This window comes from Anolis carolinensis, chromosome 3, assembly GCF_035594765.1.
Source record: "Anolis carolinensis isolate JA03-04 chromosome 3, rAnoCar3.1.pri, whole genome shotgun sequence".
NCBI classification, from domain to species: domain Eukaryota; kingdom Metazoa; phylum Chordata; class Lepidosauria; order Squamata; family Dactyloidae; genus Anolis; species Anolis carolinensis.
Genome location: NC_085843.1, coordinates 22,685,138 through 22,700,479, shown reverse-complemented (window position 1 = coordinate 22,700,479; position 15,342 = coordinate 22,685,138). Strand labels below are relative to the sequence as shown.

At 43.2% G+C, this 15,342-nt stretch overlaps 1 protein-coding gene across 8 annotated transcripts in view; it reads right to left on the bottom strand.

The window, feature by feature from the left end:
- yap1 (Yes1 associated transcriptional regulator) overlaps positions 1–15,138 on the bottom strand; it is a 120,263-nt gene extending 105,125 nt beyond the window's left edge. For 2 of the 8 annotated variants that reach the window (XM_008108058.3, XM_008108060.3), the window contains exon 1: positions 14,365–15,138. In XM_008108058.3, the coding sequence (XP_008106265.1) occupies positions 14,365–14,646 (282 nt within the window). In that variant the 5' untranslated portion in view covers positions 14,647–15,138. The remainder of the gene's footprint in view (positions 1–14,364) is intronic. The other 6 variants (XM_003219300.4, XM_008108059.3, XM_008108061.3 and 3 more) reach the window with 4 other exon arrangements.
- Between the last annotated feature and the right edge of the window lie 204 nt (positions 15,139–15,342).

Below are 15,342 nucleotides of genomic sequence, written 5' to 3'. Positions count from 1 at the left end.
CTGCTCTGAAACCCAAGCAAACACAATGTATTGTAAATTATGGAACTAGGTTGCAGCCATGGAACATAATGCCCAGGTAAGGTAATTTGTAATTATAAATATTAGAAGTAGTCATTGTTTGTTTTTTGATTTTATGAATGATCCCATTAGAAAAAGCATAAAGATATGGGTGAACTACAACTCCCCGACCCTGCCAGTATGTAAAGTTAGCCATGTTGAGCATGAGTGCCAAGTTTGGTTCAGATCCATCATCAGTGGGGTTCATAGTGCTTGTTGGAGTCCCTGGTGATGCAATAGGTTAAACCCTTGTGCCAGCAAGACTGCTGACCGAAAGGTCGGCGGTTCAAATCCAGGGAGCGGGATGAGCTCCCATCTGTCAGCTCCAGATTCCCATGTGGGAACATGAGAGAAGCCTCCCACAGGATGGTAAAAATTCGGGCCGTCCCCTGGGCAATGTCCTTGCAAACAACCAATTCTCACAACAGAAGCGACTTGCCCTTTCTCAAGTTTCTCCTGACACGGAAAAAAAATAGTGCTCGTTGATTGTTAGTGAACTACTACTCCCAATTTCATGGGTCAATTTTCTCCAAACCTCAGTTGGTCATGTTGAGTATGTGTACCAAATATGGTCAAGATCCATCATCAGTGGGGTTTACATTGCTCTCTGGTTGTGGGTGAACTATAACTCCCAACATCCAAGGTCTAATCCCTCCAAACCATGCCAGTATTTAAAGTTGATCATGTTGGGTATTTGTGCCAAGTTTGGCCAAGATCCATCATTGGTTGTAGTCACGGGGCTCTCAGGATGAGGGGTGAACTATAGCTCACAACATCCAGGGTCACACCCCCACTAAACCCCTCCATTATTTTCTGTTAGTCATGTGTTTGGTCCAGATCCGTCATCAGTGGTAGTCACAGTGTTTTCTGAAAGTGAGAATCATCTTGCAAATCACCCACAAACATACACACACCTTTCTCCCAGAATGGGACCAAGGGGGCTCCCAGAGTGAGACAATTAAAAACCTTCACAATAAAAACTACAAGCAACTAAAACCACTACACAGAATAATCTAAAACTACGTCAAAACATACAGAAGTTTGAAAAGGTAAACATCTCAATAAGAAGTTCCTCTGCTTACACATTAAAAGCCTGCTTAAACAAACAACCTTGGTAGACAATCTAAGTAATCTTTAACGGGTGTTAATATGTTTAAACACTTTACTCTCCACTAAGATTTCAATACTCACCCACCCACCATGCTTACTATCCCTTTGCAGTGCAAATGTGTACATGCCTGCAAAGCTCTAAGCCCCACGGCATGCAATTAAGTACACAACTCAGCACTGTATTGAGAATATGAAACCCATTTAGGTGAGTATTTTAGCCTTTTGTATTCAAAAAGTATACTCTGGTTCTTTACATTTTAGACTGTTTCTGCAGTTAGCTAATAACTTTTCTTCAGTAATTTGTCACTGGAGTCTGAGATATTAGACTGACCTGGAAAGTATGGGATAAGCCTGTATTATGTTCAAACAGAGCAAAGCAACAATCTCTGTTAGGTTCCAAGTCTAGCTCCCCCACTCCCGCCCCCCAATTTTACATCTGTCAAATTAATTAACACTTGGACTCAAGAGTTTCTACAGTAAGGTTGAAACTGATTTTTTAAAAAAACTTCACATGCAGCCAGGCCTGTCCTAAAGAGATGCTTGATCACATGGAAGAGGCTATAGCTGGTCATAGACATATAACAAGTGGTTGCAGAATAGTCAGTCACGTCGGCTGTCCACACAGATGACGTAACAATGCCTTATAATGAAAAACTAATTTTACAAGATCAACTTTAAATAGCTTTTTAGACAGAGGAAACTAGTTAGCTCCCATTTAAGCATCTGATGAAGTGATCTGCTGTCCACAAAAGCTTATGACCTATAAAACGTACTAACCTTTAAGGTAGTGGTTCCCAACCTTTGGTCCGTGGACCACCAGTGCTCCCCAAGAAGGAAAATATGGTCCACAGCCTCACCATTACTACAACATTGCAACGACAGCAACTGGTCTGGCAAAACTTTCTTATAGTACCAAGGCAATGGGGATGTCAGGAGGGGTGAGGCTGACTACCCACAAAAGACACGACAATAAGCCTCTTGATTGCTGATTCTCCTCCTCCCCCTGAGCAGAGACTTTCCATGTGGCGCCTGGAAACAGGAGCGCCTTGGTGTCTTCGTTTTTAGGCCTGTTCCTGCATTATTTGGGGTGTTGATTCAGAAAATCGCATTGGATAGACCACATCAGCTCTAGATTATTAAAAATGGTTTTCTGTGAGTGGGCAGATGGCAAGTACTGGGTAGCATATGTTCTGTATCAGAAACTAGAGCTGATGTGGTCTATCTAATGCAATTTTCTGAATCAGCACCCCAAATAACCAAACCGAATCTAAAGTTGACCATAAACTGATTCATAACCCTTCTGGTACTAATGTTGGAGAGTGGTCCCTGGTCAAAGTGGCCCCTTGTCAAGTGGCCCCTGGTCAAAAAAGGTTGGGAACCATTGTTTCAAGGGGTCACAAGAGTCTTGGTTTTTCTCATCTAAGTGTCAGCTGTACTTAGGCTGCCTACAGGTTGAGTATTTAAGACCTGTTCTCAATTTAGAGCTCAATTTAGATTACCTCATTCTGTTCATGAATATGGTTTCAATGTTTGACCTCTGGACAACTCTTAAGAATGCTAAATTCTAATAGATTCACACCTTAAAGCAATGGTTATCAATATGGGGTCCCCAGAGGTTTTTGGCCTACAACTCCCAGAAATCCCAGCCAGTTTACCAACTGTTAGAGGATTCTGGGAGATGAAGGCCAAAAACATCTGGGGACCCTGGTTGAGAACCATTGCCTTAAAGGTTAGTATTTGAAGTCAGGCACAATTCTACTACTAAAGATTTTGGGCTTCTCTCTCACACCTCGATCAACAAAAGGTCAACCAATCAATTATCAGGTCAACGTCCTTTTGCTTTTGTTAGTGATTAATTTCCAATAGCGTTTCCAATGCAGCTCCCAGTGGCGCAGCGGGTTAAACCACTGAGTTGCTGAACTTGCTGACCGAAAGATTGATAGTTCAAATCCGGGGAGTGGGGTGAGCTCCTGCTTTTAGCCCCAGCTTCTGCTAACCTAGCAGTTTGAAAACATGCAAATTTGAGTAGACAAATAGATATATCTCTGGTGGGAAGGTAATGGCACTCTATGCAGTCATGCCGGCCACATGACCTTGGAGAGATCTACAGACAACGCCGGCTCTTCGACTTAGAAATTGAGATGACCACCAACCCCAAGAGTTGGGGAAAATCTTTACCTTTACCTATACAAGTTTATAATGTATATGTTTCTGTACATGTATTGCAACAGTTTTCCCTTATGCACTATTACTGTTCCAGGAAAGAGTGTTTTCATTCATGGCCACATGACCTTGGAGGCGTCTACAGACAACGCCAGCTCTTTGGCTTAGAAATGAAGATGAGCACCAACCCCCAAATAGGACACAACTAGACTTAATGTCAAGGGGAAACCTTTATCATTTCCATATCATTGGGAGCCGCGGTGGTGCAATGGGTTAAACCCTTGTGCTGCTGAACTGTTGATCTGAAGGTTGTCTGAACTACTGAACAAACGGCTGGCAGTTCGAATCCAGCTCCTTGCCAACTTAGCAGTTCGAAAACATGCAAATGTGAGTAGATAATTAGGTACCACTTATGTGGGCAAAAGCAAAGAAACGTTCCAAACAATCTTGCCGGCCACATGACCAGGAGGTGACAACGCAGGCTCCTTGGCTTGAAAACGGAGAAAAAGCATTTCCCTGGAGCCAGAGATGAGCACCAGAAAGTCAGAAATGAAAGGAGAAGCCTTTGCCTTGTTTTTGTTTGTATATCTCATTTGTAAATGCACTGAATGTTTGCTGTAAATGCTTTAATCCGCTCTGAGTCCCCTAGGAGAGAAAGGTAGAATATAAATAAAGTGTATTATTTTTATTATTATGTATTATTATCATTTCAGGGGCTTTACGCTTCCTTCCTCCAGCAAACACAAGAACTCTATTGTGCGGCCGGTAAGAACAATGGTTGAACAAAAGTAATCTTGAAGTATCACAGGCCCTTATCCAGAAAATAGTTCAGTCAAGTTTTCACAGAGCCTCTTTTTCCTCCAAACTCTGAGGGAAGTGACAGATACTTCCAAATTTAGAAGGATGGAAACAAACTGCAGATAATTACAACCCCACCATTCAACTTCCCAACAGATGTTAGGGAGACACAAAAGTAGAAGTCTTTGCCCCAAGCATCTCTCATAAACATCTCAGAAAGACCGAGAGAATGGACTAGCTCTTCTATATTTGTAAGAGCTTTAGCCTTAATTCCTTAGGAGGGATAACAAAATATTACTACCTCCAAGCAAGAACCTCAATAAGAAGAGTACAAGACAAACATCATTCTGAACAAGTCAACTCAAAACATTTAAGTGGGAAAGAAATTGAACCAGAAGAAAGGTTACCTTACAACAAAAATTGTAAGGGGATGAAAGCTAAGAAACAACTCTCATACAGAAGAGAGACCTAGATCAGAAATTTTGGCAGAAATTACCATCTTGCTTATCAAATCTTTAAGGCTGGGATCATCCAACTTGGACGACTGTGACTGTCAACAATGTCACCACTACCATATGCTCATGGAGGGCAGGCTGAAGACAAATCTGTGCTTTCCCTCCAGCATCCCAAAGCAAGAGAGGATCAACTGACCGAACAAGACAGCCATAATTATCTAGCCCTCCAGAGATAACAAAAATAGAGGGAAATGCTGTGGATTCCATCTTTTAACAAGAAAAGAAGCATAGCATGAGAAAGCAGGTATCTTTCCTATTTTCTCTCCACACCCAAAAATACCAAATTTAAGAACATTTCACACTATTACAGTGCTATGATTCCCCGTTATGTGCAAAGGTAATATCTTATGGAATTCTAGGATTTGGCATGTTTACAATTTTCAGCCAGAGCTTTACTGCATTCACAAATTAACAATTTCAGGATTCCGTGGGATGTAGCCATAATAGTTAAAGCAAAAACAAAGTAGTGTGAAAATCTCCATGGACCAGAGAAGATCCAGACAACATTCCCATTCACTCATTGGGTGGCCCACACACACACACTGTGCCCCCCCCCCCCCCCCCCGTGTTACTTTACAGTGTTGCTGTGGAAATAAAAGGAAGTTGGTGATTATGTATAGCAGGCCTTGTGAGGAGTTGTTTTCAGATTCCTTGGATATCACAATTCCCACTAATTCAATTTCGCCAAATTCAACAAAGCCACCATTTTTAGATACAACAAACAGTACAGAAATGTATGAAACAGCTCAGTAAGTATCCTCCTGCATCCAGAGTTCCAGATAGTTTTTTGGACCACACCTCCCAAACTCCCTAAACTTTGCAGGGAAGGTCTCAAAAAAGTAACTTTTCCACATTTATATAGTACAGTACAAAATTCCCACTGATTCAATGTATCTACCATAGCTTAGACAAACAAATTTGGTCCATGTTTTAGATATGCCACAGTACAGACACTTATTAATTAGCTAAGTAAAAAAGTATTGTTTCTTCCTCCTGTATCCAGCATTTGGGAAGTTACTTTTTTGGAGTACAATTCCACAAACCCCTTAGTTTTTGCAGGGTCAGTCACAAAAAGTAACTTTTTCACCTCTAAATTTGAAACATTTCTGGTTCCATGCATTTCAAGGTAAGGGAAACTCAAGCTGTATCAGTCTGACTGAGTGGTGCAATTTTGACACTTCAACTGCCAATGGTATAGAATCATGGGAATTGTAGTTTTTTAAGGTCTTTGGCCTTCTTTGCCCTAGAGCAGGGGTCCCCAAACTAAGGCCCGGGGGCCGGATGCGGCCCATCGAAGCCATTTATCCAGCCCCCACGGCACAAGGGCAGAAGGGGGTTGGGCTAAATGACCCAAGGGGTCTCTTCTTCTCTTACAACCCTTATTATTATTATTATTATTATTATTATTATTATTATTATTATTATTATTATTAGAAACACAACAAGATGAGTCCACAGCAGACACTCTGCTGGTTGTTGTATTGGATCATATATCGGACTCTTCCCAAGTGTCTAGGACTGTGTGATGTATCGGCGAATAACGCGTGCAGATCCCAGTAAGGTGGCCTTCTGTAGCTGGCAGATGGTAATTTTGTTAGCGCCGATTGTGTTCAAGTGCAGGCCAAGGTCTTTAGGCACTGCACCCAGTGTGCCGATCACCACTGGGACCACCTTGACTGGCTGGTGCCAGAGTCTTTGTAATTCAATCTTTAAATCCTCATATCGTGTCAACTTTTCCAGTTGTTTCTCCTCAATCCTTCTGTCACCTGGGATTGCAACATCGACAATCCATACTTTGTTTTTTAACACAATTGTGAGGTCAGGAGTATTGTGTTCCAAAACCCTGTATTATTATTATTATTATTATTATTATTATTATTATTATTATTATTATTATTATTATTAACATTGAGGATGGGTGGCCATCTGTCAGGGGTGCTGTGCTTGTGCTTTCGGTGCATAAAGGCAGAAGGGGGTTGGACTAAATGGCCCAAGGGGTCTCTTCCAACCCTCTTTATTATTATTGTTGTTGTTGTTGTTGTTGTTGTTGTTAATTATTATTATTGCTCAGTGGCCAACTATAGTCCGGCCCTCCAACGGTCCGAAGGATTGTGAACTGGCCCCCGGTTTAAAAAGTTTGGGGACCCCTGCCATAGAGTGTGGGTGCCTCACCAAACTACAAATCCAAGAGACAATCCACACTACAGAGGTACAATAATTTGACACCACTTTTAACTGTTACAGCTTCATTAATGTAATGCTGAGATTTGTAGTTTCAGGTTGTTGTGTTTAAATCAGAGGTTCCCAAATTCTGGCCATCCAGCTATTTTGGAATTTAGCTGACCACTGACCAAAGTGGTTGAGGCTGCTGGGAATAGAAGTCTGGAAACACCTGGGCGGCTAAAATTTGGGAATCACTACGTTTAAACATCACCTTAGTGCAGTGGTTCCCAAAATCAAGTCTTTCAGGTATTTTGGATGTAGGGATTCATTAGGTGCTTCTACAACAGTGGTTCACAACCTGTGGGTGGCCAGATGTTTTTGGCCTACAACTCCCAGAAATCCTAGCCAGTTTACCAGCTGTTAGGAATTCTGGGAGTTGAAGGCCAAAAAACATCTGGGGACCCCAGGTTGAGAACCACTGCTCTACACTGTAGATTTAATGTACACCATTTTAGCTGCCATGGTTCAATGGTATGAAAGCATAGGTATGAAGGTCATTAAATAATAGGTCTTCAGCCTTTTTTGCCATACAGTGCTTGGCAAAACACAAATCCCATGATCCCATAGCACTGAGCCATAGCAGATGTAAAAATGTTATAATTCTACACTGTAGATGCGCCCCAAGACACTCAAAGACTAGAGCAATTATTCCAGGTATTCCTCAGAGATTTCAGCTTCTAGATGTCTCAGCTGTCTTGGCCAATGATCAGGGATTCTGGGACCTGAAGTTCTAAACACCTGGAAGAACAGAGTGATGTTGTTGCATTTAAGAACATCATCAGAATTTCGGACCACCAACCAAACGCAGAAGATCAGCATTTAGAAAACATGTGGATAGGAGTAATATTGTGGTGTTTGAACAGATGAAGAGATTCATCTAGCCACTTTGGGTCTCATTAAGTAAAGAAAGTGAGAGATCAATAAACCCCATTATCATTATCATTATTATTATTGCAAGAAGAGAATCCACCTAAACATTAGGAACTCTTCTAATAGTAAGTGCTATTCAAAAGTACAATAATTCTGCCTTGGAATGTGGTGGAGTCTCCTTTTCTGGAGGTTTTAAAACAGGCAATGCTGTGGAATCATGGGAGTTGTAGTTTTGTAAGGTCTTTAGCCTTTGCTTTTCTGCCAAAGAGTGCTAGGGCCTCATCAAACCACACATCACAGTTAAGGTGCTACCAAAATACTAGCAGTCTACACTGTAGATCAGTGGTTCCCAAACTTTGATCCTCCAGGTGTTTTGGACCTTAACTACCAGAAATCCTAGATATCTTACAGGTGTTAGGAATTGTTGGAGCTGAAGTTCAAAACACCTGGAGGACCAAAGATTGGGAATCACTGCTGTAAATGCACCCCAGGACACTCAAAGGTTTGAACAGCGATTCCCAAACTCCAGCCCAGCATGTATTTGATGTGGCCAATGATCAGGGATTCTGGGAGAAGGAGTCCAAAATGCCCGAAAAGGCCTGATTTGGGAGACACCAAACTTGAGTGATGTTGTGTTTATAAACACAGAAATCAGAAAACTCAAGTCACTCCTCCAGGTGTTTTGAGACTTTGACTCCTAGCAGCCTCAAAGACCTGTACTGACTCGAACAGGCCTCGGCAAACTTCATCCCTCCAGGTGTTTTGGACTCCAACTCCCACAATCCTTAACAGCCTACCGGCCTGCTACAGATGCACCCCAGGACATGCAAAGGCTCAAGCAGTGATTCCCAAACTCCAGTCCAGTAGGTATTTGCAGTGGCCAAGAATCAGGGATTCTGGGTTGCAGTGATTTTTCCAGGCTGTATGGCCATGTTCTAGAAGCATTCTCTCCTGACATTTCACCTGCATCTATAGTAGGCATCCTCAGAGGTTGTGAGGTCAGTTGGAAACTGGGCAAGTGGGTTTATATATCTGTTGAATGTTCAGGATGGGAAAAAGAACTCTTGTCTGTTTGAGGCAAATGTGAATGTTTCAACTGGCCACCCTGTTTATCATTGAATAGCCTTGCAGCTTCAAGGTCTGGCCTAGGGAAATTCTTTGTTGGGAGGTGTTAGCTGCCCTGATTGATTCATGTCTGGAATTCCTCTGTTTTCTGAGTGGTGCTCTTTATTTACTGTCCTGGCTTTAGAGTTTTTTTTAATACTGGTAGCCAGATTTTGTTCATTTTCATGGTTTCCTTGAAGCTGAAAGGCTATTCAATTAAAAAAGCTTTCTCCCTTTCTTATTTCAAGAACAAATTAAAAACATTCCTGTTTAGACAGGCCTTAAGTGAAGGAAACTAAGCTGGAGTGATAAGAAACACTGTAATGTTTAGGGACTGGAGCAAAGTGCAACATGATCTGACCTGATGCCACAAGTATGTGAATATTATTGTTGTTTAAAATTATTTGTTATGACATTTCATAATTATTACTGATGTATCTGGATTGTTGTTTACATGACTATAATATGTTGTAAGCCACTTTGGTTCCCGTGAGGGAGAAAAGCGGGATATAAATATTTATTATTATTGAGTTGCTGTTGAGTTTTCCAGGCTGTATGGCCATGTTCAGGTGCTTTAAATGTAATCTTCCTGCTTCTTGGACTGGATGGCCCATAAGTCTTCCAAATCTATGATTCCATGATTCCAGAAGCATTCTCTCCTGACGTCTCAACCACATCTATGACAGGCATCCTCAGAGGTTGTGGAAACTAATCAAGTGGGGTTTATATATCTCTTGAAGGTCCAGGATGGGAGAAAGAACTGTCTGTTGGAGGCAGGTGTGGATGTTGCAATTAATCACCTTGATTGGCATTTAATGGCCTTGCAGCTTCAAGGCCCGGTTTCTTCCTCCCTGGGATAATGCCTTGTTGGGAGGTGTTAGCTAGCCCTGATTGTTTACTGTCAGGAATTCCCCAGTTTTCTGAATGTTGTTCTTTATTTACTGTCTTGATTTTAGAGTTTTTTAATGCTGGTAGCCAGATTTTGTTCATTTTCATGGTTTTCTCATTTCTGTTGAAATTGTCCACATGTTTGTGGATTTCAATGGCTTGTCTATGTAGTTTGACACAGTGCTTGTTAGAGTGAAATCTACAAGCATGTTGACCAGTCGTTCTCAACCTGTGGGTCCCCAGTTGTTTTGGCCTACAACTCCCAGAAATCCCAGACAGTTTACCAGCTGTTAGGATTTCTGGGAGTTGAAGGCCAAAACATCTGGGAACCCACAGGTTGAGAACCCCAGATGTTGACAATTACAACAGAAAGGAGGAAACCACGGATGTTGCAAATTAATGTTTTAATTTGTTTTAATCATAATTGTTTTAAATATTATGTTTTTGGCATCTAATGATTGCTGATTATGAGGCCGCCCTTAGCGCCCCCCCCCCCCCCCCGGAGAGGGGGTGAGAAGGACAAGATATAAATGTCTGAAAAAATAAAATAAATAAACCATGACAATGAACAAAATCTGGATACCAGTATTAAAAAAAACTAAAGTCAGGACAGTAAATAAAGAACAACATTCAGAAAATAAGGGAATTCCAGACAGGAAACAACAAGGGACAGTCAAGACCCTCCTAATAGTAAGTGCTATTCAAAAGTGCAAAATGAGGGCCAGCTAACACCTCCCAACAAAGGATTCCCCCAGGCAGGAAGCAACCAGACTTTGAAGCTGCAAGGCTATTCAATGCTAATCAAGGTGGCCAACTGCAACATTCACACTTGCCTCAGGCAGACATGAGTTCTTTCTCCCACCCTGGACCTTCCACAGAGATATAAAGCCCACTTGCCTAGATTCCAACATACCTCACAACCTCTGAGGATGCCTGCCATACATGTGGGAGAAATGTCAGGAGAGAATGCTTCTGGAGCATGGCCATACAGCCTGGAAAACACACAGCACTCCAGTGATGCTGTTGTGTTTATAAACACAGAAATCTGCAAACTCTAGTCCAGTGGTTCTCAATCTGGGATTCCCAGATGTTTTTGGCCTACAACTCCGAGAAATCCCAGGCAGTTTACCAGCTGTCTTGGCCAATGATCAGGGATTTTGAGACCTGAAGTTCTAAACACCTGGAAGACCAGAGTGACGTCATGGCATTTAACAACATCACCAGAATTTCTGACCACCAGCCAAACTGGTTGAGGCTTCTGGGAGCTGAAGTCCAAAACACCCGGAAGACCAGAGTTTAGAAAACGCAAAGATATCAGCAATGGTGTTGTGTCTGAATAGATAAAGAGATTCATGTAACCATTCTGAGTTTCATTAAGTGAAGAAAGTGAGATATCAATTATTCATATTACTCTTATTATTATTGCAAGAAGATAACCACCTAAACCAGGGGTCCTCAAAACTTTTAAAGTGGAGGACCAGTTCACGGTCCCTCAGATTGTTGGGGGGCCGGACTATGATGAAATAGTCCAAAATTAGGATTGTTGTTGTTATGTGCCTTCAAGTCATTTCAGACTTAGGTCAACCCTAAGTTTAAAGTTTAGGACAGAGGCCGATCACCACTGGGACCACCTTGACTGGCTTGTGCCAGAGTCTTTGTAATTCAATCTTTAAATCCTCATATCGTGTCAGCTTTTCCAGTTGTTTCTCCTCAATCCTTCTGTCACCTGGGATTGCAACATCGACTATCCATACTTCGTTTTTTAACACAATTGTGAGGTCAGGAGTATTGTGTTCCAAAACCCTGTATTATTATTATTATTATTATTATTATTATTATTATTATTATTAATATTGAGGTTGGGTGGCCATCTGTCAGGGGTGCCTTGCTTGTGCTTTCGGTGCATAAAGGCAGAAGGGGGTTGGACTAAATGGCCCAAGGGGTCTCTTCCAACCCTCTTTATTGTTGTTGTTGTTATTAATTATTATTATTGTTCGGTGACCAACTATAGTCCGGCCCTCCAATGGTCCGAAGGATCGTGAACTGGCCCCTGTTTAAAAAGTTTGGGGACCCCTGATCTAAATGGTCTCATAAGACCATAGGTAAGGAAGGGGAACTTCAAATGCCATCTAGATGATATCATCAGGCCATCAGAAGACCATGGATAAGTAAAGGGACCCTCAAAGTCCATCTAGATAATTTCATAAGGCCATAGGTAAGGAAAGGGGCCCCCAAAGGCCATCTAGACAATCTCATAAAACCATAGGTAAGGAAAGGGACCCTCAAAGGCCATCTAGATGGTTTCATAGGACCATAGGTCCTAACGGCTATTAGGAATTGTGGGAGTTAGAGTCCGAAACACCTGGAGGGCTGAAGTTTGCCCAATCCTGCTGTAGATGCACCCCAGGACACTCCAAGGTTTAAGCCTGTGGTTCCCCAAGTGTTTCGCCCTAAAACTCCCAGAAATCACAGCCACTTTAACTGCAAGTGGTATGGAATCATGGGAATTGTAGTTTTATAAGGTCTTTGACCTTCTTTGCCATAAAGTTTGGGTGCCTCACCAAACCACAAATCTGGGAGACAATCCACACTACAGAGACACTGTAATTTGACACCACTTTTAACTGCTACAGCTTCATTTAATGTAATGCTGAGATTTGTAGTTTCTGGTTGTTGGGTTTAAATCAGTGATTCCCAAACTCTGGCCATCCAGCTGTTTTGGAATTTAGCTGATCATTGACCAAAGTGGTTGAGGCTGCTGGGAAGAGAAGTCCGAAGACACCTGGGCGGCTAGAGTTTGGGAATCACATGCTTATCTCCATGATCGCCTCCTCCCCTATGAACCCACACGGGCCTTAAGATCTTTCGGGGAGGCCCTTCTCTCGCTCCCACCTCCGTCTCAAGCAGGGTTGGTGGGACGAGGGAGAGGGCCTTCTCAGTGGTGGCCCCTCGGCTTTGGAACTCTCTCCCCAGACTGGCAATTTCGTTGTCCACTTTCTGTAAGGAACTAAAAACCTGGATGTTCCGGTGCATGTTTGAGTGAACAGCACCACTGGATAGTCAGCTTGTTTACAACTTCCTATTGCACTTATCACTGCTCCCCATCTTTTAGGTTTCCACTGTCTTGTTGAGATCCTCGATCATCCCTATCCTTTCCACAAACTCTACTCAAAGTCCTGCACAAGCCTCCCTCCGCATATGCAGTATTTATGGCCAGGTTTAAGGCAATCACTGTGTTTTATGTCATTTTACTTATATTTATATTGTTTATATTATTTTAATTCACTGATTTGTTTTAACTTATGTTATTGTTGGGCTCTGCCCCATGTGAGCTTCCCCGAGTCCCTTTGGGGAGATGCTGGTGAGATATAAGAATAAAGTTGTCTATTCATTTATTTAATTTATATACGGCTCTTTTCCCTCAGGAAAATTGTTGCTGTTGTTGTTGTTGGTATTACAGTACAATCTCGCTTATCCAACTTTTGCGCATCGAGGTAAGGTAAAGGTAAAGGTTTCCCCTGATGTTAAGTCCAGTCGTGTCCAACTCTGGGGGTTGGTGCTCATCTCCATTTCTAAGCCAAAGAGCCGGCGTTGTCCCTAGACACCTCCAAGATCATGTGGCCGGCATAATTGCATAGAGCGCTGTTACCTTCCTGCCGGAGCGGTACCTATTGATCTACTCACATTTGCATATTTTTGAACTGCTAGGTTGGCAGAAGCTGGGGCTAACAGTGGGGGCTCATTCCGCTCCCACGATTTGAACCTGGGACCTTTCGGTCTGCAAGTTCAGCAGCTCAGCACGTTAACACACTGTGCCACCACCAGGGGCCCTGGCTTTTCCTAAATCCCTCCTTATTATCCAAGATATTTGCTTATCCAAGGTTCTGCCACCCGTTTAGCTTGGATAAGTGAGACTCTACTGTATATTATTATTATTATTATTAATTATTATTATTAAACATCACCATAGTGCAGTGGTTCCCAAAATCAAGTCTATCAAGTATTTTGGATGTAGGGATTCATCAGGTGCCTCTACACCAGAGGTTCTCAACCTGTGGGTCCCCAGGTGTTTTGGCCTACAACTCCCAGAATTCCCAGCCAGTTTGCCAGCTGTTTGGATTTCTGGGAGTTGAAGGCCAAAACATCTGGAGACCCACAGGATGAGAACCACTGATCTACTGGGAAGGGCAAGATTCCTCCCTCTCTTCCCCTCCTGTTTTGCTTTTATGATTGCTTTTTGGGCATTAAATTTTGCCAATTTTTGTAAGCCGCCCTGAGTCCCCTCAAGTGAGAAGGTATAAATGTTGTAAATAAATAAATAAATTATTAATTATTATTATTATTAAACATCACCATAGTGCAGTGGTTCCCAAAATCAAGTCTATCAAGTATTTTGGATGTAGGGATTCATTAGGCACCTCTACATCAGTGGTTCTCAACCTGTGGGTCCCCAGGTGTTTTGGCCTACAACTCCCAGAATTCCCAGCCAGTTTACCAGCTGTTTGGATTTCTGGGAGTTGAAGGCCAAAACATCTGGGGACCCACAGGATGAGAACCACTGGTTTAAGCAGTGATTCCCAAACTCCAGCCCAGCAGGATGATTCGGGATCGCCTTCCCCTTGCTGCTGCTGCTCACCTGTCTGGAGTGGGCCTTGGGCTCTGGCGGCTTGAAGAAAGAGTCCGGCAGCTTCCTGAGCCTCATGGGCAGCGTGTGGGGCACGTTGGCGCCCTTGGGGTTCATGACGGCGTTGAAGAGGGCCTCCAGGTCGGTCTCCGAGTCCCCCCGGACGTGGACGATCTGGTGTCCCGCCGGAGGAGGCGGCGGAGGCGGAGGCGCCTGCTGCTGTGGCTGCCCGGAGCCGCCGCTCTCCGGGGCCGAGGCTTGTGGAGGGGTCTGCCCTGTGGTGGAGGCCTCCATGGCGGGCAACCGGGGCTGCTCCTCTCCTCCTCGGCTGCTTCTCTCAAGCCTGGCCGCCGTTCATCCCCCGGGACTCTCCTTCTTCCCTTTCTTCTCCTTCAGCCCAGCTCAAAAAGAAAAAAAAAAACTTCGCAAACTAGCCCGCCCGCGCCGAACTCCGCCTCTATAATGCGACTCTATGTAGCCCGGCCGCAGAAACTGAAGATTTTTTTTAATTCCTTCTCTTCTCGCGCCCGGCCGCAATACTTTTACTTCCAGGCGCCCGTCAATTCACTCACGGAATTTTTTTCCCCACTTCTCCCGACACAACTTTCTCCTCCAATCCGTCCCAGCTTTAAAAGAAAGGGAAGATCTATCTGTAGTGGGTCAGCAGTAAGTGTCGTTGTTGGTTTTTTCAGGAGCTCCAAACGCTGCCAAACAAAAGTTCCCAAAGGCGCCCGCCCGAGCCAGCTCCGCCCCGCGAGGGCCCGCCCGCGCCGAAATCCGACAAGGCTTAATGCAGCCAGAGTTAAAGGAGGCTCTTTCTTTTAATTTTCCTTTCTCGCGCCCGACCGCACTGAATTTTTTAAAAGCAATTTTGAAGTGGTTTAAAGACTTCAAAGCATTGGAATTCCCCCAGGTTGACTTTTTTGACTCGACTTTTTTTCTTTTCCAGCTGTGGTTTGATTTTTGGTCGTTTTTCAGCCTGTGTTTTAG